Source organism: Ctenopharyngodon idella, chromosome 21, assembly GCF_019924925.1.
Source record: "Ctenopharyngodon idella isolate HZGC_01 chromosome 21, HZGC01, whole genome shotgun sequence".
Taxonomy (NCBI): Eukaryota; Metazoa; Chordata; class Actinopteri; order Cypriniformes; family Xenocyprididae; genus Ctenopharyngodon; species Ctenopharyngodon idella.
The window spans coordinates 22,615,438-22,631,989 of NC_067240.1; the positions used below are offsets into that span (position 1 = coordinate 22,615,438).

Sequence of the window (16,552 nt, forward strand, 5' to 3'; positions counted from 1 at the left end):
ATTATGTGCATACAAAAAATATAAAGTATGCATGCTGCAGAAATAGTATGAGTAGTATGCTAGTATGTCATTGTGAACACAGCCTGAAATACTTGCAATCAATATTTAGTCCTCAAAACCGTACTGGCTGAGGAACAAAGGACGTGGTGCGATCATATAAACTGTGTCTATGTGAATGTGAAATCTTACCTGGTAATGTGCAAGTTTCTGGGATTCTGAGATTAAGACAGCGCTACACACTTTACACTGAGAATCAGAGAACAAGTCACTGTTCTCCTTTATCATTCGGTTCACTGAAAGACAGGGCAGCATCAGAAACAGTTAATACAAAGGGACATTTTTTATTGTTATACAAAAGAAACATACAAAACAGCTTCAATTCAAAGTATGCAAAGCTCAAATCAAACCTAAAATAGACTTTCTTTGCATTTAATTGAAAGTATCAGACTATGTCTTACATCGACCTTGTATACACTGTTCTGCCTAGACATTAAAGCAGCAGTCCTGAGAGCACTGGGGAGCTTGAGCTAGGCTATCATGCTTTACACTTCTCCCCACTCTCAGACACATGTACATTCTCGGAATAAATGTCATGTTTTACTAATAAATAATGCATCGAAAGTAACACAATTTATTCTGAATGAGTGTCGCCGATCTCTTACCCTCGGCCGCCCCTGAAGGTAAATATGGAAAATCTCCATTCGACTCTTGCTGCGCCATGATGGTTGCAGGAGGCGGGTCGCACATGCGCAGACGACACATGCGCTGCACAAGTCTCTTCATACCGATATGCTGTAACCCATTTTTATTCTATTTAAAAACAAATATGTGCACCATTTATCCTACATGCTTCATAAAATTATTTATATGCGCTAAGCATTGCAGACGACAAGGATCTTTAAGAGAATCTAGACGAGGTAAACATAACGTGTTGCTATAATTGCAGTTGAAGTGTTTTGGTTTATCTGCTGAAGGAATCGTTACTTTCTAACTTGGCAAGTAAAATTGGCATCCTTTTAAGTTACGGCGAATCTTAATACCATCGATTTGACACAAATAGCCTATGTAATTATCACTTCAAATCTTGTGCTGGTTTGTGAATGAATTGTTTTATGGAGTCCAATCTTTTAGTGAATTCAAGATGTGGTCTGAATCGGTCCAATTCTCGCCCTAATTGAATCACAATTTTGTTGCAGGTGGAAATGATAGGATATATTTACTTTAGAAATTACGTGATGTTAATGTAAACAATATTATAAATTCATTTTAAAAATATAATAAACAGCAGTATGTGCCTATAAAATAATTAATGCGATTTATTTGGACGTTGGAACATTAATATACCACGCTAGCAATCTATTAACAGTTTTACTTAAAGTACTCAAATGAACATGTATATTATGGATCTCTTTTTGTTATTAGGAAAAATTGTATATTTATTAAAGTAAGTGGAGTGACTTGAAACCCTACTTGGTTCATTTGCAAACAGCCATTGAGAGTAATTTTGAGTCTATAAAATGTTCAAATATAACCTTGCCTCTGTTAAATTAATTTATGTTTGTGATGTCCTTTAATGTAATTATTTTTTTATGTATTTATTATTGCATTTGCGTTGTTAAATGGCTTGAGAACCTAATTAATTTTTTTAGTAAATTTAAAATTCGGCTTTATGCGGCGGCGTAATGACGAAAACGAATCATTGAATCGGTTCTTTGAAACAAACCGATTCACGGAAATGATTCGAACTTCAGATTTTGCCAGCGCGCGCGCGCTGTCGGCTCTGACGTAACGTCTTTCCTTGTCTGTTTTATCACGTGACCTGACAACCGCTTGTGAAAATATCCTGCAATCGAAATCCTTGTTTTTCGAGCTCTTGACTGGGCGAACTAACATTGTATTACCGAATATGCACATTGAACGTGTTCAGTAGAAGTTTCTGACCAGTTAGCTGAGGTAGTATTTCAGAGTGTGTGTCTAGGTGTGTACAGAGAAGGAAAATTAATGTTATCGAGGTCGCAGAATGCCACGCCGGAAGCGCACACCGGATGAAAGCGGAAGAAGAGCGAAAGTCAGCAAAGTGGATCACAATGAGGAGACCCTGGTCATTTCTGATTCTGAACAAGAGGTACTGTGTATGCAGTAGACAACCACCTAGTGTGCGTGTGTTTGAGTTCGTTTTAAGGTTTGAGAGTTGGCTAAGTGGGAAAAACAACTTCTCTTTAAGAATTACCATGGTAACAATTGTTTCTGCAAAATTTCATAGCTAGTACCACATATTTATTATTGGCTGTGTTGTGCTAATTTCTGTGCTAGTAACGTCACCAAATGGAACTGTAAAATTAATTAGACAGGTATTCCAAACATTCTACATTCAATGCACAACATTAAAATTACAATAATAATCATGCTCCCTTGTAAACTTTAATCAAAATAACTTCCCTCACTCTCGCAACAAATCTTCTTTTGTCTGATGATGTGTTTACTGGCACGAAGGTGGGACAACCTGTCACGCACATGAAATCCACTGTAGCAAACCACAACTATCTAATCAATTCCCCATGGACAAAATCTACATTTCTTGTTCCAGAAGCCGCAATAGGGAAGAAAAGACTATTGCAACTTCTGTTTCATGCAGACTTTAATAACTATGACATTTTTATAGTAAATAACAGTGGTTAATTTTAAATAGAAGGAAAGAAATGACAATAAACTCACTTTAGATTTGACTTTTTATCCTTAGGAGGAAGATTCTCCCATTAAACGGTCCTCTCGGACAGCCCGGTGGAGACGAAGGGAGAACAAGTCGCAGCTACAAGGTACCGAAACTCAGAATTTCCTAACAAATCATAAATTGTGCCATGAAATCTTAGATGTACATCTCATTCTGATGCCTCAATTCTCTGAAATTTCAGAGCTGACAGAAGATGAGATGCTGGACCTGGCCCTAAAACTGAGCGCTCAGGAAGCAAACAGTGTTGCACAGAGACGACGGCTGGAAGACAAAGACATACAGAAAGCCATAGCGGAAAGTCTTAATGTAACTTATTCTTGTAAAGGCCGGAATACACTTCACGACTTTTAAAATGGGAACAGATTTTGAAAAACAAGACATCATACACTTGCTGACTTTCGAAATGGTTACAGAGAAAAACTGGCATCATGCACTAAACGACTGAGGATCACACACTACCGGACTTTCAAGTGGTTCCAAAAACAACAAACATGCACCTCGTTGCATGACACATGAAAGCAATATCTGTTCTAAAATCGATTCAAAATATCAAATATGTTTGTTCTCCTCCAACTGGAAAGAATCAAAGTCTGAAGCTAAAGAGTCTGTGCTCATCATACACTAGGCGATTTTCTGTGAAATCTGTCATCTCTGACTGACCAAAATCTGCAGACTAGCTCTGACTTTGGGCAACTAGCATCACCTCGTCCAGACTGCAAATCGGGGGGAAAATCTTTGCAAATGTCATGTAGTGTATTCCAGCCTTAAATCTCACAAGTCTCTCATAAGTTTAACCAATCAAAGAGCAGAATGGGATTAATCAAAAATGCTGCATGTGTTTCTGTAGGAGAGCACTGTTAAAGCATCAGAGGGTCAGGATGAAGCAGCCAGCTCTTCAGATCAACCACAGCAGAATGTAGCAAATGCGATATCACACTTGAGACGAAAGCTGTCTTACCCCAGCCAGGATCAGACAAACCGCAAGAATGAGAGGGAAACGACTAGTCCGCTGCCAGAAATGCCTGATCTGTCACCGATGGCCTCCTCACATCTTTCATCAAAGAGTTCAGCTCAGGTCTCCAGGACTCCTGCTACCACTCAGGTTAGTTGTTAGTAAATGGCTTCACATTATATTATTAAATACTTTTTTTCTTCTTAACCCTATAAAGCCTACTGTATCATATTTGATACACAAATTTCCAGGGCCTCTAAATTGTCAAAATGATTAAACTTTGCTGAAATGTATGCAATCTACTATCATTGATAGTTTATACTTTTTAGCAAGTAAAAGGCCTTTTAGGATAATTCTAAATACGTCCCCCTTTAGGTCATGGTACACACTTTTTTTTTTTTTTTTTTTTATAAAATAAGTGTAAGAATAAGTTTTATATTGTTAGTAATATTTCAAGATGAACATTTACTGGATTTACTTGATTGTCCATACAACATTTTTAGAAAAATCATGAAATATGATACATGAGGCTATTGGAGATTGTTTATTTGTACAACTCTTTACAGGGTTAATTATAAAAGTATTAACCTACTTTTAATAGGTTAATTCCCACATGTTCATGTGAGACTAGGGCTTTTCCCACTTGAAATAGTTAACCCTGGGTCATTCTAAACCCGGGTAAACGGAATCCTGGGTAATCTTGCTTCACGTTTCACACTGCTCATAATTTACCCGGGGTTAACAATAATTATTGGGTGTTCTTAAGCTAACATTTCACATTGTACATTCCTAAACCCTGGGTTAGCATTCTTATTTAAACGCAGCACGTGGCCTGTTTGAGCTCTTGCATTGCACATCCTCGTATTGCCGATTGTACTATGGAGTTTATACTGAATGGACATTTCAGACTATAAAGGTAAGAATGAAACGGTCTCTTCTTCACTCAAATTGTCACGTTGTCTGTCAGCATTTGACATTTTTCTTCTCAAACGCTGAATTTAGTGTTTATATACAATGCACAGTGTTTCCGGCTTTCCTTGGCTGTCCAAAGCAGGCAAATATGAGTACGCGTTTAGTTGTCTGTTGCTAAGCGTCTAGCTGTAACATTCTTAACACTGCATCGTTTCACACTTTACATGTTTGGCAACGCAATGTGGGGTTAACACCACAAATGCGATGCTAACCCTGCTCCGAAGCAGGATTTCATAACCCTGGTTAAAAAGCGGTGCTAGCGCCACTTCTAAATTACAAGTATGAAACGTTTATTTACCCAGGGTTAAAAGCAGCGTTTTAGAACGCCGATAACCCGGGGTTAAGCGCAGTGTGAAAAGCCCTAGTATTTACTGTATTTTAATCAAATAAATGCACCCTTGGTGAGCATAGTCCTACCAACCCTTATATACGATACACAACAAAAAAGGTCTAAAGCTTCAACAAACTCTTCCATTTGAAAATATATAGTTGTTTTTTTTACTATTATTTCATGTAAAAGTATTAACCTTCCCTTTTGTTTCCCACATGTTGATGCATATTCCCAGGACAAGACCTCAGATAAACAGACAGTCATCAGTGACACTCCGGAGGACGAGCTCTTCAAATCTCTCTCAGAGTCCCAGACATCCCCTGTCTTCTCCAGGCATGGCAGCTTCGATCGCCAGCCTGTAGTATGTGTGGAGAAACTGAGTCAGGAACTCATCCCGGCGAGCGCAGGCTCAATAAACTTTCACACACAGGACAGCACTGTCATTTCCACTTGCCCTGACAGATTTCGGTCCCCCCAGCAGGATTCGCCCTTTTCCAAATGGCCGGTCTTCACTCAGGGTGACTTCAAACGATCAAGCAATTTGCTAGAGGACAAAGATGACCATCAAAATGCTAAAGGGAATGAAGACGATACTCAAATACCTGCTGAAGATACTCATTTACCAACACAGCTAAGCCAAGGTTTGAGCACAGATCCAGATACGTGCCTTTCACCTTCTAAAAGATCCCAGATATCAAGCCCCAAATGTGTGCCTGTAAAAAACAATGAAGACGTCACTGAAACAAGTGTAAGTAGGACAAAAATGATTTCACAAATTTTTTTTCACCCAAAAATGAAAATTCTCATCCTCACGTTCATCTTCGGAACACAAATGAAGATCTTTTTGATGAAATCTGAGCGCTTTCTGTCCCTCCATTGACAGTCTACGCAACTACCACTTTGACGCTTCAAAAAGTTCGTAAAGAGATCATAAAACTAATCCATATGAATTGAGCGGCTTAGTCCAAATTTTCTGAAGAGACAGCATTTATATGATGAACAGATTGAATTTAGGCTAATATAGTTATCATTCATGGTGTGAACAGGCCTTAATCCTCTGTAATAAGCTTTCTAATCATTTTATTTCAAAGAAAAACACAATTCTGTTCTTGGAGAGCTAGTATAGTATCTATAAATCTTTGACATACTATGTTGCCCATACTCTTCTGTATAGGATATATAAAACGTGATTTGGGATTCGCCCTAGATCTCCAGAGATGAGATTGAACATCCCTGACTCTATCTGTCATCTCTATTTGTGTTCTAACTCTATTGTGTTATCATTTTAACAGAAAACTCCTGACCAAAAGCAAGTGGAGGATCAAACCCCTCAGGGTGAGAATGTAAAATCTGACACTGGTATGCCATTTCTTGCACTCCTCCTCTCTACTGTGGCCATGCTGGCTGTTTGCACTATTTACTCTAAGCCATATGGCCTAGAATCAAGAGTTTAGAGTTTTCAACTGTAATTTGGGGGCATATAGTCATGTCAAATGAAATGCGTAGTGTTTAGTATACAATTAAGGCAGTTTGATTTTGAGTTCTGGCAATAGAAAAGCATTTACTTTATACTTCTAGTTGCATGTGTGGTTGACCCACTGTTGCTGCAAGACTGAGCAGTGTTTTGTAGTATTCGTCACCACACAGAGTGAGTTTGGTTCCTGCCGACAGGGCCTGTCAAGTTATTGGGTTCTCTGTGCGATGGTTCCATACAAATGTTAAATCAGCCAGGCCAATTATTCAGTCTTTTTAATAAAACGTAATATAAAAATGTTTGAAAATCTCCTATTGACATACATTACTGTTAATACATTTATACAGCAAGGACTTTTATAGAGAATTACAGTAAAGACATTTATAATGTTCCAAAAGTTTTCTATTTCAAATAAATGCTGTTCTTTTAAATTTATCAACGAATCCTACAAAAACATGTATAAGAAATCTGACAAGAGACTTCTTTCAAAAACAAAAATCTTACCGACCCCAATCTTTTGAATGGTAGTGTATTGGCCCTGTTTCCACCTGGTATTAAGATGCGTTTTGGTCGATCGGATCGCAAGTGGACGCTGCTAAATACAGGTCTAAATGGGGTTTAAAACACTTTGAGCTTGTCCAATTTCAACCACTTCCAAAGGTAGTCAAACACATTTGACCTGTTGGTGTCAGTTGTCATGTTGGTGAATGTGTTCAAAAAGCCACTAAAGACCGCCTACTGACCTAATGCATAAACAATATGGGAAGAGCGGCTAGCAAGACGGGATTTAAACTTTGTCAGCTGAAGACCCAAGTTTGGTTTGAAGACAAAAAACATACTAAGCACAGTGTTCTCTCACCATTCTCACCATTTCACAGCGTTCGGCATGATCTTGCAGCTATCAGAGCAGAAACGAAAGCTGCTCCTCTCTGTATGATTTTCCCGTCGTCTCTGGACGTGTTCATATGTAAATTGCGTGAGCTTATTTTGTCCATTAGATTTAAACATCTGAACAAACCCATAAATTTACCCGCCCATAGACCTTCCCCTCAAAGAAATCAGGACATAAGTGGTTGAAAGTAGACAAAAGAGATGGATTAAAATATCAGGTGGATCACTTGTGATCCGATCAACCAAAACGCATCTTAATACCAGGTGGAAACAGGGCCATTATCTGTGATTCTGAACACTTGGGTTAACCCTAATCATTTCGTCATGTTTTAAGCTGCAGAAAGTGCTCCAAACACTCAGTCTTGGAATGAATTTACTAGTCACATGGTCTTGCATTTAACAGATGATGATGATGATGATGAAGATGATGGCAGTGAAGAGGTAGGCGGGATACCGTACTTTACAGTTAACAGTTTGTATATTAAAAACAACTGCATGTTCATAGCCTGTCACTCGAACAGAGGGGCATTAGACAATAACATGCACAAGAATATCAGTATTTGGATGTATTCCGGTTATGTAAGCCTCATGTAAGCACAATATTGCCATAACCAGATACAGCTAATGTTCCAGTTTCTAGAAATTCAAATCTGGTATATGCCTGTATTTAGAATTTTGGGTCAAAATATCCACCATAATGAATATTCAGTTGTGTCAGTGCATGTCCAAAAAAGATAATTCTGGGTGATATTAATTACAAAAAGTATGTGCATGTCTTAGGTTATTTGGAATATGTTGATTACATGTAGATTAGGGCTGTCAAGTTATTAAAATTGTTAATTTAATTAATTAAAGTCCCCCTGTAGTCAATCATTTTATCCCTTAAAACTCGTCTTTGATCACCAAAATTACATATTTAAACGTTTTTTCCTGTGGGAAAAAAAATTGTAATGCCTTAAAATAGCTTGCATGTAACTCTACACCCTTGCCTCATGTAATATACACGGATCTATGAATATGTTAATTAGCAACAGAAAAATATACCGGGATATAAAAATATACCTTCTTTTGAGACTCTTGCACGGTCAGTTAATGATATGCTAAAGCCTGCCGGCACGTTGACGTGATTGGTTACAAGGTAGTTTGTGATGTCAGAAACACCAGAGACTTTGAGACTGTCTTTGGTGTACTGCAGTTTTAAAAAGAAAATACTCAGCAATGGTGTTGACTTATGAATTTGCACATGGTTTGTCTTAAAGCATATTAAAAACACCAGATAGACATATGAACAACATTAAAAACTTGATTTTCACCGCAGGGGGACTTTAATCAAATTACCCCCAAAAGATAATTTAAAGTCATTATTGTGTAAAGCATCAAATAGACATGACAAAAAGTAGCTTCAGAAATATTTTTGGGTGAACTTTACCTTCAAATATTTTTTTTTATTAATATGGAAATATTCATTTTTTAAATCAAATTATACTCTAAATAAGAAACTAAAATTGCCAGTAGGTTGCAGTAAATGTCTTAATGATTAAGTCATTGAGTCATTCATTCATTCGATTCGTTGAAACGGCTGATCCATTCAGGAGTGAAGTAAATGTTTCTCTTTATGAATGGTACATTGAGTCACTGGTTCGCCAGAAATGAAATGCTGCTGTGTGTTGCTCGGAGACGAACAGTTCTACTTTTGCTTTATATTTTCATTGGCAAAATTGAGCAAATTATTTATTGAGCAGACAATATTCTGTCTAAAATAACACAATATTAACTTCTTATTTATTGAACTGTTCTATAAAATCAGCATTTGCACTCATGCTATTCTGGACAGAAAAACAGAACTTGTGATATAGCTTAACTTTTTCATGATGTAAATTATGAGACAAAAACTCAAATATTTTTGCCCCATATCTTGAATTTTAGGGACATTCTAACTACATTTTATAGGCTCCATCACACAGTGAGTTGTTGCCCTCCATCTTATTTGTCATCAATCAACTTTATGAAATTTAAGATGACTTACATAAGTCTGGGGTGGGGCAAGTGCGTTAATTGCGTTAAATTGACAGCCCTAATGTAGATACATTTTTTCCACTAGCTACATGTAAACATCAAGGTTTAACCAGAATTGGAAAATGTTGTCATTTGCAGGTTCTTTCCCCGAGCCCAGTCAAGAAGATTTTTCGGCCAATCAGGACTGAGCTTTCTCCAAACCAGTCCTGTATCTCTTCAACTACCATCACCCTCGATCCTTCCACACAAGACACACAGATGTCTCGGTCTGTCCTGGAGGAGGACTCAAGAGCATCCAAAGCTACTGAATCCAAACCCACCGACTGTAAACCTCAACATACTTCAGTGGAAAAAGGACAATGCACAATCTCTTACTACTGGGGAGTGCCTTTCTGTCCTGTGGGGCAAAACCCGGACGAGTACACCCGTGTGATCATGTGTCAGATGGAGGTGTACGAGAAGAGCCTGAAGGAGGCCCAGCGAGAGCTGCTGCGCAAAGCAGATTGGGGACAGCCGGTGAGTGACATCAGTGCATTCATTCAGTCGAAACGTCACATTAAAATGGTTAAAGGAACAATCTGAAACTAATGAGCTTTCCTAAAGCATCCTCAATTTTCAGTATTATTGCACATGGCTACATTTTTGTCAATGAATATAAGCAGCCAGATATATAAATTATTTTATCTGCTCCAAGAAAGTACACTTCCTGAATGTAGCAAACATTAAACAAAACTTAAGTCTGAACACGGCATACGACAGAAGCCTTTAGAACTAGTAAATACTAAAAGCGTATGAAACTTTCAAGTAGTGTACTTAAATTACAATAATGCACACACATGCTCGCACGCACATGGTTGCATGCTGTAAATGTTAAAATAGTGGGTGCGTTTGTTATTACTCGCTTTTGTGTTTCGCCTCCCTCCACCATTTTACACTAGAGTGAAAAGTGCATATGCAACAAATGATGTCAGAGATAGTCAGTAGGCAATAATCGATTATGGTCTATTACTGCATAGATGCAGAATGCATCTTACAAACAATTAATTTCAACACCCCTACAAATGATACATTTGTTTGTTTTTAGGTGTGTCCTCGCTCATCAGAGAGGCAGTTTGGTGGGAGGAGATGGAAGCGCCACAGAGCTCCTCAGCTGTCGGAAGATGAGGAGGAGAATGAAGAAGAGGGAGAGAAGGAAAATAACAGAATAGAGGTAGAAGAAGAGAGGGACAAAGCAGGGCAGGAGTCTGTGGTGGGGTCACAGGAGGAAGCTGAGGGAGGACAGACTGAGACATATGTAGTTTTGTCTTCTCCAGAGACAAAAGATGAGCAAGTGGCAAGTATACTGGTCTTGATATTACTGTAATCTCAATATCAGGGCATTTGTTTAGATCTAGGGATTGTCAGTGTCATGTGAAATTAAATAATTTTTTTGTCAGAACCAGAATTTCTCTGCTTGGGTCCATGGCTCCAAGTAGCTTTATAGTTTTTTTTTTTTTTTTTTTTTCAAGTGTAATTCCATCATCAACCACAAGATGACACTCCAGTTATTGACAGTAACAAAGACAAAATGTTGTTGAGAATGTTGCTGCGCCTGTTGCTAATATCTTGTTTGCTTTCTCAACAGGAAAAAACACCGTTCTCTAGCCAAGAAGAGCCTGCAACTGCAGCTGCAAATAAATCTTTCAGGTAGGTCTGGTGTTTAGATTTCCACCAAAGTAGCTTTTCTGTTAATTATGTTACTCATTCTACCCTTTAAAAGAATTGGGTGACATACTTGTGTCAGAGAAACACAGCATCAAATTAAAATATATATATATATATATATATATATATATATATATATATAATATACAAATGGTGTCCAGAAGTATTTACAAATAAATATATGAACTAGTGTGGCGTGCATTTGTATTCAGCCACTCTGAGTCAATACTTTGTATAACCACCTTTCGCTGCAATTACAGCTGCAAGTCTTTTGGGGTATGTCTCTATCAGCTTTGCACATCTAGAGAGTGAAATTTTTGCCCATTCTTCTTTGCAAAATAGCTCAAACTCAGTCAGATTGGATGGAGAGCGTCTGTGAACAGCAATTTCAACAGCAAGTCTCGCCACAGATTCTCAGTTGGATTTAGGTCTGGACTTTGACTGGGCCATTCTAGCACATGAATATGCTTTGATCTAAACCATTCTGTTGTAGCACTGGTTGTATGTTTAGGGTCGTTGTCCTGCTGGAAGATGAACATCCGCCCCAGTCTCAAGTCTTTTACAGACTCAACAGGTTTTCATCTAAGTTTGCCCTGTATTCCAGCTTCCCTGTCCCTGCTGAAGAAAAGCATCCCCACAACATGATGCTGCCACCACCATGTTTCACAGTGGGGATGGTGTATTCAGGGTGATGTGCTGTGTTAGGTTTCCGCCACACATACCGTTTTGAATTTAGGCCAAAAAGTTTAATTTTGGTCTCATCTGACCAGAGCACCTTCTTCCACATGTTTGCTGTTGTCCCCCACATGGCTTGTCGCAAATTGCAAACAGGACTTCTTGTGGCTTTCTTTCAACAATGGCTTTCTTCTTGCCACATTTCCATAAAAGCTAGATTTGTGGAGTGCACGACTAATAGTTGTCCTGTGGACTGATTCTCCCCCCTGAGCTGTGGATCTCTGCAGCTCCTACAGAGTTACCATGGGCCTCTTGGCTGCTTCTCTGATTAATGCTCTCCTTGCCCGGCCTGTCAGTTTAGGTGGACGGCCATGTCTTGGTAGGTTTGCAGTTGTACCATAATCTTTTCATTTTCGGATGATGGATTGTACAGTGCTCCGTAAGATGTCCAATGCTTGGGATATTGATTTATAACCTAACCCTGCTTTAAACTTCTCCACAACTTTATCCCTGACCTGTCTGGTGTGTTCTTTTGTCTTCATGATGCTGTTTGTTCACTAATGTTCTCTAACAAACCTCTGAGGGCTTCACAAAACAGCTGTATTTATACTGAGATTAAATTACACACAGTTGGACTCTATTTACTAATTAGGTGACTTCTGAAGGCAATTGGTTCCACTGGATTTTAGTCAGAGTAAAGGGGGCTGAATACAAATGCACTCCACATTTTTCAGATATTTATTTGTAAAAAAAATTTGGACACCATTTATCATTTTCCTTCCACTTCACAATTATGTGGCACTTTGTGTTGGTCTATCACATAAAATCCCAATAAAATACATTTTTGTTTGTGGTTGTAACCTGTCAAAATGTGGAAAAGTCCGGTGGGTATGAATACTTTTGCAAGGCACTGTATATAGGTCAGTAAGTTTAAAAAAAACAAGACATTTATGTTACAGAAGATTTACATTTCAAATAAATGCTTTTCTTTCGAACTTTGTTCATCAAAGAAAAAATGATGAACAAAGTTCAAAAGAAAAGCATTTATTTGAAATATAAATCTTTTGTAACATAATAAATGTCTTTTTTTTTTTATTAAAAATGTATCATGGTATAATATATATATATATATATATATATATATATATATATATATATATATATATATATATATATATATATATATATATATATATATATATATATATTATATATATATGATTTTTTTTTTTTTTTTTTTTAATTACATTTGTTTTATTGCAGATGTACTCATTTTATTTTTCTTATATATTTTAAGGAATTGTTGGCTTAGAACTGAAAGATTCACTCAAAGTGATGAAGTGGATGGTGATGAAGCTCTAGAAAGGACTAGTAACATCATGACATTATTATAAAGCTGTCCTATTGCATCTCATTGACAGGAAAAATGCTCCATGGGATATTTCAGATGAAACTCAAATAAAGTGTCCAGCTGAGCAGGAGGAACAGGAGGCCCAGACTCATGAGGGTTGTGAAGAGGATGATATAGTTTGTCCAGGTATGTGACTGAAATTTCCAGCTCTTCAGTAGATAATGAAAATATTTCCTGTGGTATAAACATAATTTGGCTGAATGTGAATACAGAGACTCAGATGACTGAAAACAGCACACCAGAGCTAATGATGACCAGTCCTGCCAGTCCCGCACAGGTACAGTAGCACTATACAGCTCTGATCCAACACTTAGGCAGCATCCTAAAAGAAATGGAACATTTTATTTACAACCAGAGGACTCTGAATTCAAATAAAACCTTTATAATTCTAAGTGAGCTTCCCTCGTTCACAGCCCCAGTCTCACGCTGACAGCGAGGTGATGGAGGTAGAGGAGGGAGGAGGTGCGTCTGTGGCAGTGGAGGAGATGATGGAGCAGGAGTGCGATCCAACAGAAGCAGCTCCTCCTCACAGTCAGAGGATGGAGTGCCCCATGTGCTCTAAACTCTTCCCCCTCAGCAGGATCGAGGTGCACGCAGCTTTCTGTGATGGTGAAGCAGACCAGCAGGAAGAACAATCACAAGGTCAGCTCTCTACTAGCTCTTCTGTAACTATTCAAGTCAAGTCCAGTCACCTTTATTTCTATAACGCTTTATACAGTGCAGTTTGTTTAAAAGCAGGAATAAACAGGAAAGTAATGATTTGACAATGATGCAAAAGAAGAGTTCAATTCTGCTGTAAAGCAGCTCTAAAAAGACAGTAAAGTCATTATTCCGGTGAAATCAGTTCAGTGTTAATTTAGTCCCGTTCAATAACTGTGTAAAGATCAACAATTATGAATAAGCTTAATTCAGCTATAAAGCAGCTCTGTACAAAATGGTGAATGTCATCGTCCAGCTCAGTTCAGTTCTCATCCTATAGTGTCAATACAGTCAAATCAGAAATATTGCTGAATATTATGTGTGAAGTATATGTATGCTGAATATAATATTAAGTATGCAAATAGATGTAGGAAAGAAGACCGATCGAAATATGATGCCACCACCGCTGCTTATGGACTCTATGCACAATCCCTTCTGCATTTAACATCTGAGAAAATTAAGCACAAAATGAAATCTTGAGGAAGTGTTACAGGACAGGACAAATCAATATTGATCTGATCCACCTTCACGTTTTATGCTTCTGGAATTTATAAAAACATGGTTTAATGTAATATGCTAAAATGTTTGTTTAATAATAGATAAGTTAATAATGTATATAATATATAATGTAATTATTTGTGATCAACAGTTGTGACAAAGTTCATGTAGCACTGAGATTTTTTAAGCAGAAATACATATGCAGTTGGTGTGCATAGAGTCCATTGTCCATGAGATATTTCTGGGATAGGTCAAGAAATTTGTGAAATTAAATGTTTTATTTTATTGTAGTTGTTGCCCGACGGAGGAGGACCAGAGGAAATTTAACAGAGGAATCTCAGCAATCTGGCAAGTAGGTACATCAAACATTCAATGAACATGTTGAGAGTTAATTACAATAGTAGTGTTATTAAAACCACGACACATTTTAATGGTGTTTTTCTTCACAGGTCAGCAGAGATGGAGAAGTGCTTCCTGTGTCAGGAGTTGTTTTCACCCCAGGAGTATCCAGATCATGTCAAGTTGTGCTTCAAAAAGAAAGACTCAAAAACTAATGAGGTGACAGTTACATAGTGAAACTAGTATGCTTACTCCTAATACTTGTTTAACGTCACTTTTAAATGTTAAACTTTCTCTGAGAGGATTTGCATTGTGTTTGTGTCAAGTGTCATTATTGTAGTGCTTTTGCAGGAAAACGGCCTACTTTCTGCTCTGGAACGGACAGAACGAAGACATACTGGTGTGTAATATTTCTCGCGTTTCTGGTGTGTTTATGGCGATAAAGCTTGACAGATGAGACTTTTTATTATATTTAATTCTTCATTTTCAGGCAGTGATGAACCTGGGCCATCTGATGTTTCAACAAAGAGCAACTGGTACAATTTCAATATTGTTTGCTAAACATTGTATGTGCATAAGCCAAAAAATCAGCACTAATCATTTCATAAATGCTTCCCCAGTGGTCTTGCCAATCCTGCAGTGATTGGGATGTCTGAAAGTGTAGACTGTTCAGCGACGACTTCCTGTCCCAGTAACGCCTTCACTCCTCGATCAGAAAACACTGACTGCCTTATTGACTCCTCTAAGAACAGCCTAAGACTCTCAAGAAAAAGAAAATTCAAAAGATAGTGTCAACATGCTTTTACTAACACTGGTGTCTGTGATTTTCAATGCCTCTCCATTTGTATGGCCTTTTATAAAATAAAAAAAATTATATATTTAAAGCCTTTGTTGTATTATAAAAGTGTATTAAATGATATTGGCACCTCATGAAGTTTGTATTAAATCTCTGTTTTGATCTGCGAAATTCAATAGGAATCTGCGCGATTGGAGTTTAACATGAGGGCGAAAATGTTCCCTAGTTGGCCATACGAATTCGCTGCATTGACTAAAAGTAAGTTGCTTGGTTTGAAACTGACTTCCGTGTGAGCTTGTGCTTCATCGATATACTATTGGCAATGGACCTTTTGTGTCCGAAATCACTGATGTGAGCGCACTTTTACAGCAAGTTTTCTGTACATTTTTATTGAGAAGCTTGCAATATTTACCATAGTTTTCTGAATGTCCCTTCTAAACTGCTGGGAAAATTAAGGGGTTACAGAAATGTTGCCTTTAGGGCTGCAACAACTATTCGATAAAATCCATAATAATCGATAATGAAAATCATCGACAACGATTCTCATTATCGTTTAGTCAGGTCTGCCCACCATGCACAGAAAACTTCTGCCAGTCGCGTCAAATACAGCACTGAATAACGCGTTTCTATGGACAAAAATGCATCTAAAAATAGTCGAGGAAATAGAGTGAGCTGCTGCAGGAAAGGTATGTGATTCAAGCTGCCCAAAACATGAGAATTCTTTATTTTAAGCTTCAAGCTAATGCAGTAATGGCTTGCCCTTTACAGATGCATGTGACGTGCGTCCTCAGCACAAAACATTCTTTCTATGGCTATATCCTTATCTGTAAATGTTACAAATTCATGCGAGCATTTCCATTTTGCATAAATGCTCATCCTGACCGTCTACGTTAAACTTCAGACTTTACTGAATGAGCGCCGGCGCAGTAAAGAGGGAGATGATTATTATTCAGCGCAAATATATTAATTTTGCTGAAATATCTGTTTTTTAAAGTTAAATTTAGATTTAAAAGTCAACATGTCATTCAAGTATTTTATGAGAGTAGTAACTGTAAAGAGATAA

The 16,552-nt window shown here is 37.7% G+C and overlaps 2 protein-coding genes and 1 non-coding gene across 9 annotated transcripts in view; 2 read left to right on the top strand and 1 right to left on the bottom strand.

The window, feature by feature from the left end:
* znf346 (zinc finger protein 346) overlaps positions 1-890 on the bottom strand; it is a 14,841-nt gene extending 13,951 nt beyond the window's left edge. Inside the window, exons 1-2 of one of the 2 annotated variants that reach the window (XM_051877150.1) lie at positions 663-890; positions 190-293 (exon numbers count right to left, since the gene is read on the bottom strand). In XM_051877150.1, coding sequence (XP_051733110.1) covers positions 190-293; positions 663-783 — 225 coding nt within the window. In that variant the 5' untranslated portion in view covers positions 784-890. The remainder of the gene's footprint in view (positions 1-189; positions 294-662) is intronic. The other variant, XM_051877151.1, reaches the window with a different exon arrangement.
* On the top strand, positions 788-15,623 carry uimc1 (ubiquitin interaction motif containing 1). Of its 6 annotated transcripts, XM_051877145.1 has the most exons (19): positions 788-917; positions 2,020-2,125; positions 2,741-2,816; positions 2,913-3,037; positions 3,579-3,833; positions 5,222-5,734; positions 6,279-6,345; positions 7,686-7,792; positions 9,506-9,883; positions 10,452-10,700; positions 10,992-11,053; positions 13,168-13,283; positions 13,370-13,434; positions 13,571-13,799; positions 14,646-14,706; positions 14,804-14,912; positions 15,045-15,093; positions 15,184-15,229; positions 15,314-15,623. In XM_051877145.1, exons 2-19 carry the CDS (start codon positions 2,021-2,023, stop codon positions 15,480-15,482), a joined length of 2,781 nt encoding a protein of 926 aa, XP_051733105.1. In that variant the 5' UTR covers positions 788-917; position 2,020; the 3' UTR covers positions 15,483-15,623. The 6 variants fall into 6 exon arrangements, with proteins under 6 accessions (XP_051733105.1, XP_051733104.1, XP_051733107.1 ...); XM_051877144.1 differs by lacking the exon at positions 788-917 and having other exon boundaries at positions 1,792-2,125; XM_051877147.1 differs by lacking the exon at positions 788-917 and having other exon boundaries at positions 1,792-2,125; positions 7,755-7,792.
* Positions 6,573-6,702, top strand: LOC127504406 (small Cajal body-specific RNA 14). The gene has a single exon (XR_007927374.1). It is a non-coding gene; the product is annotated as a small Cajal body-specific RNA 14 (non-coding RNA).
* Positions 15,624-16,552: the final 929 nt, after the last annotated feature.

Bases quoted from the DNA above. Each gene is read 5' to 3' on its own strand.
- uimc1 (XM_051877145.1), top strand. From the start codon at position 2,021: ATGCCACGCCGGAAGCGCACACCGGATGAAAGCGGAAGAAGAGCGAAA. The intron at 2,817-2,912 runs GTACCGAAACTC...CTGAAATTTCAG, and splicing joins GAACAAGTCGCAGCTACAAG to AGCTGACAGAAGATGAGATG. The intron at 5,735-6,278 runs GTAAGTAGGACA...TCATTTTAACAG, and splicing joins AAGACGTCACTGAAACAAGT to AAAACTCCTGACCAAAAGCA.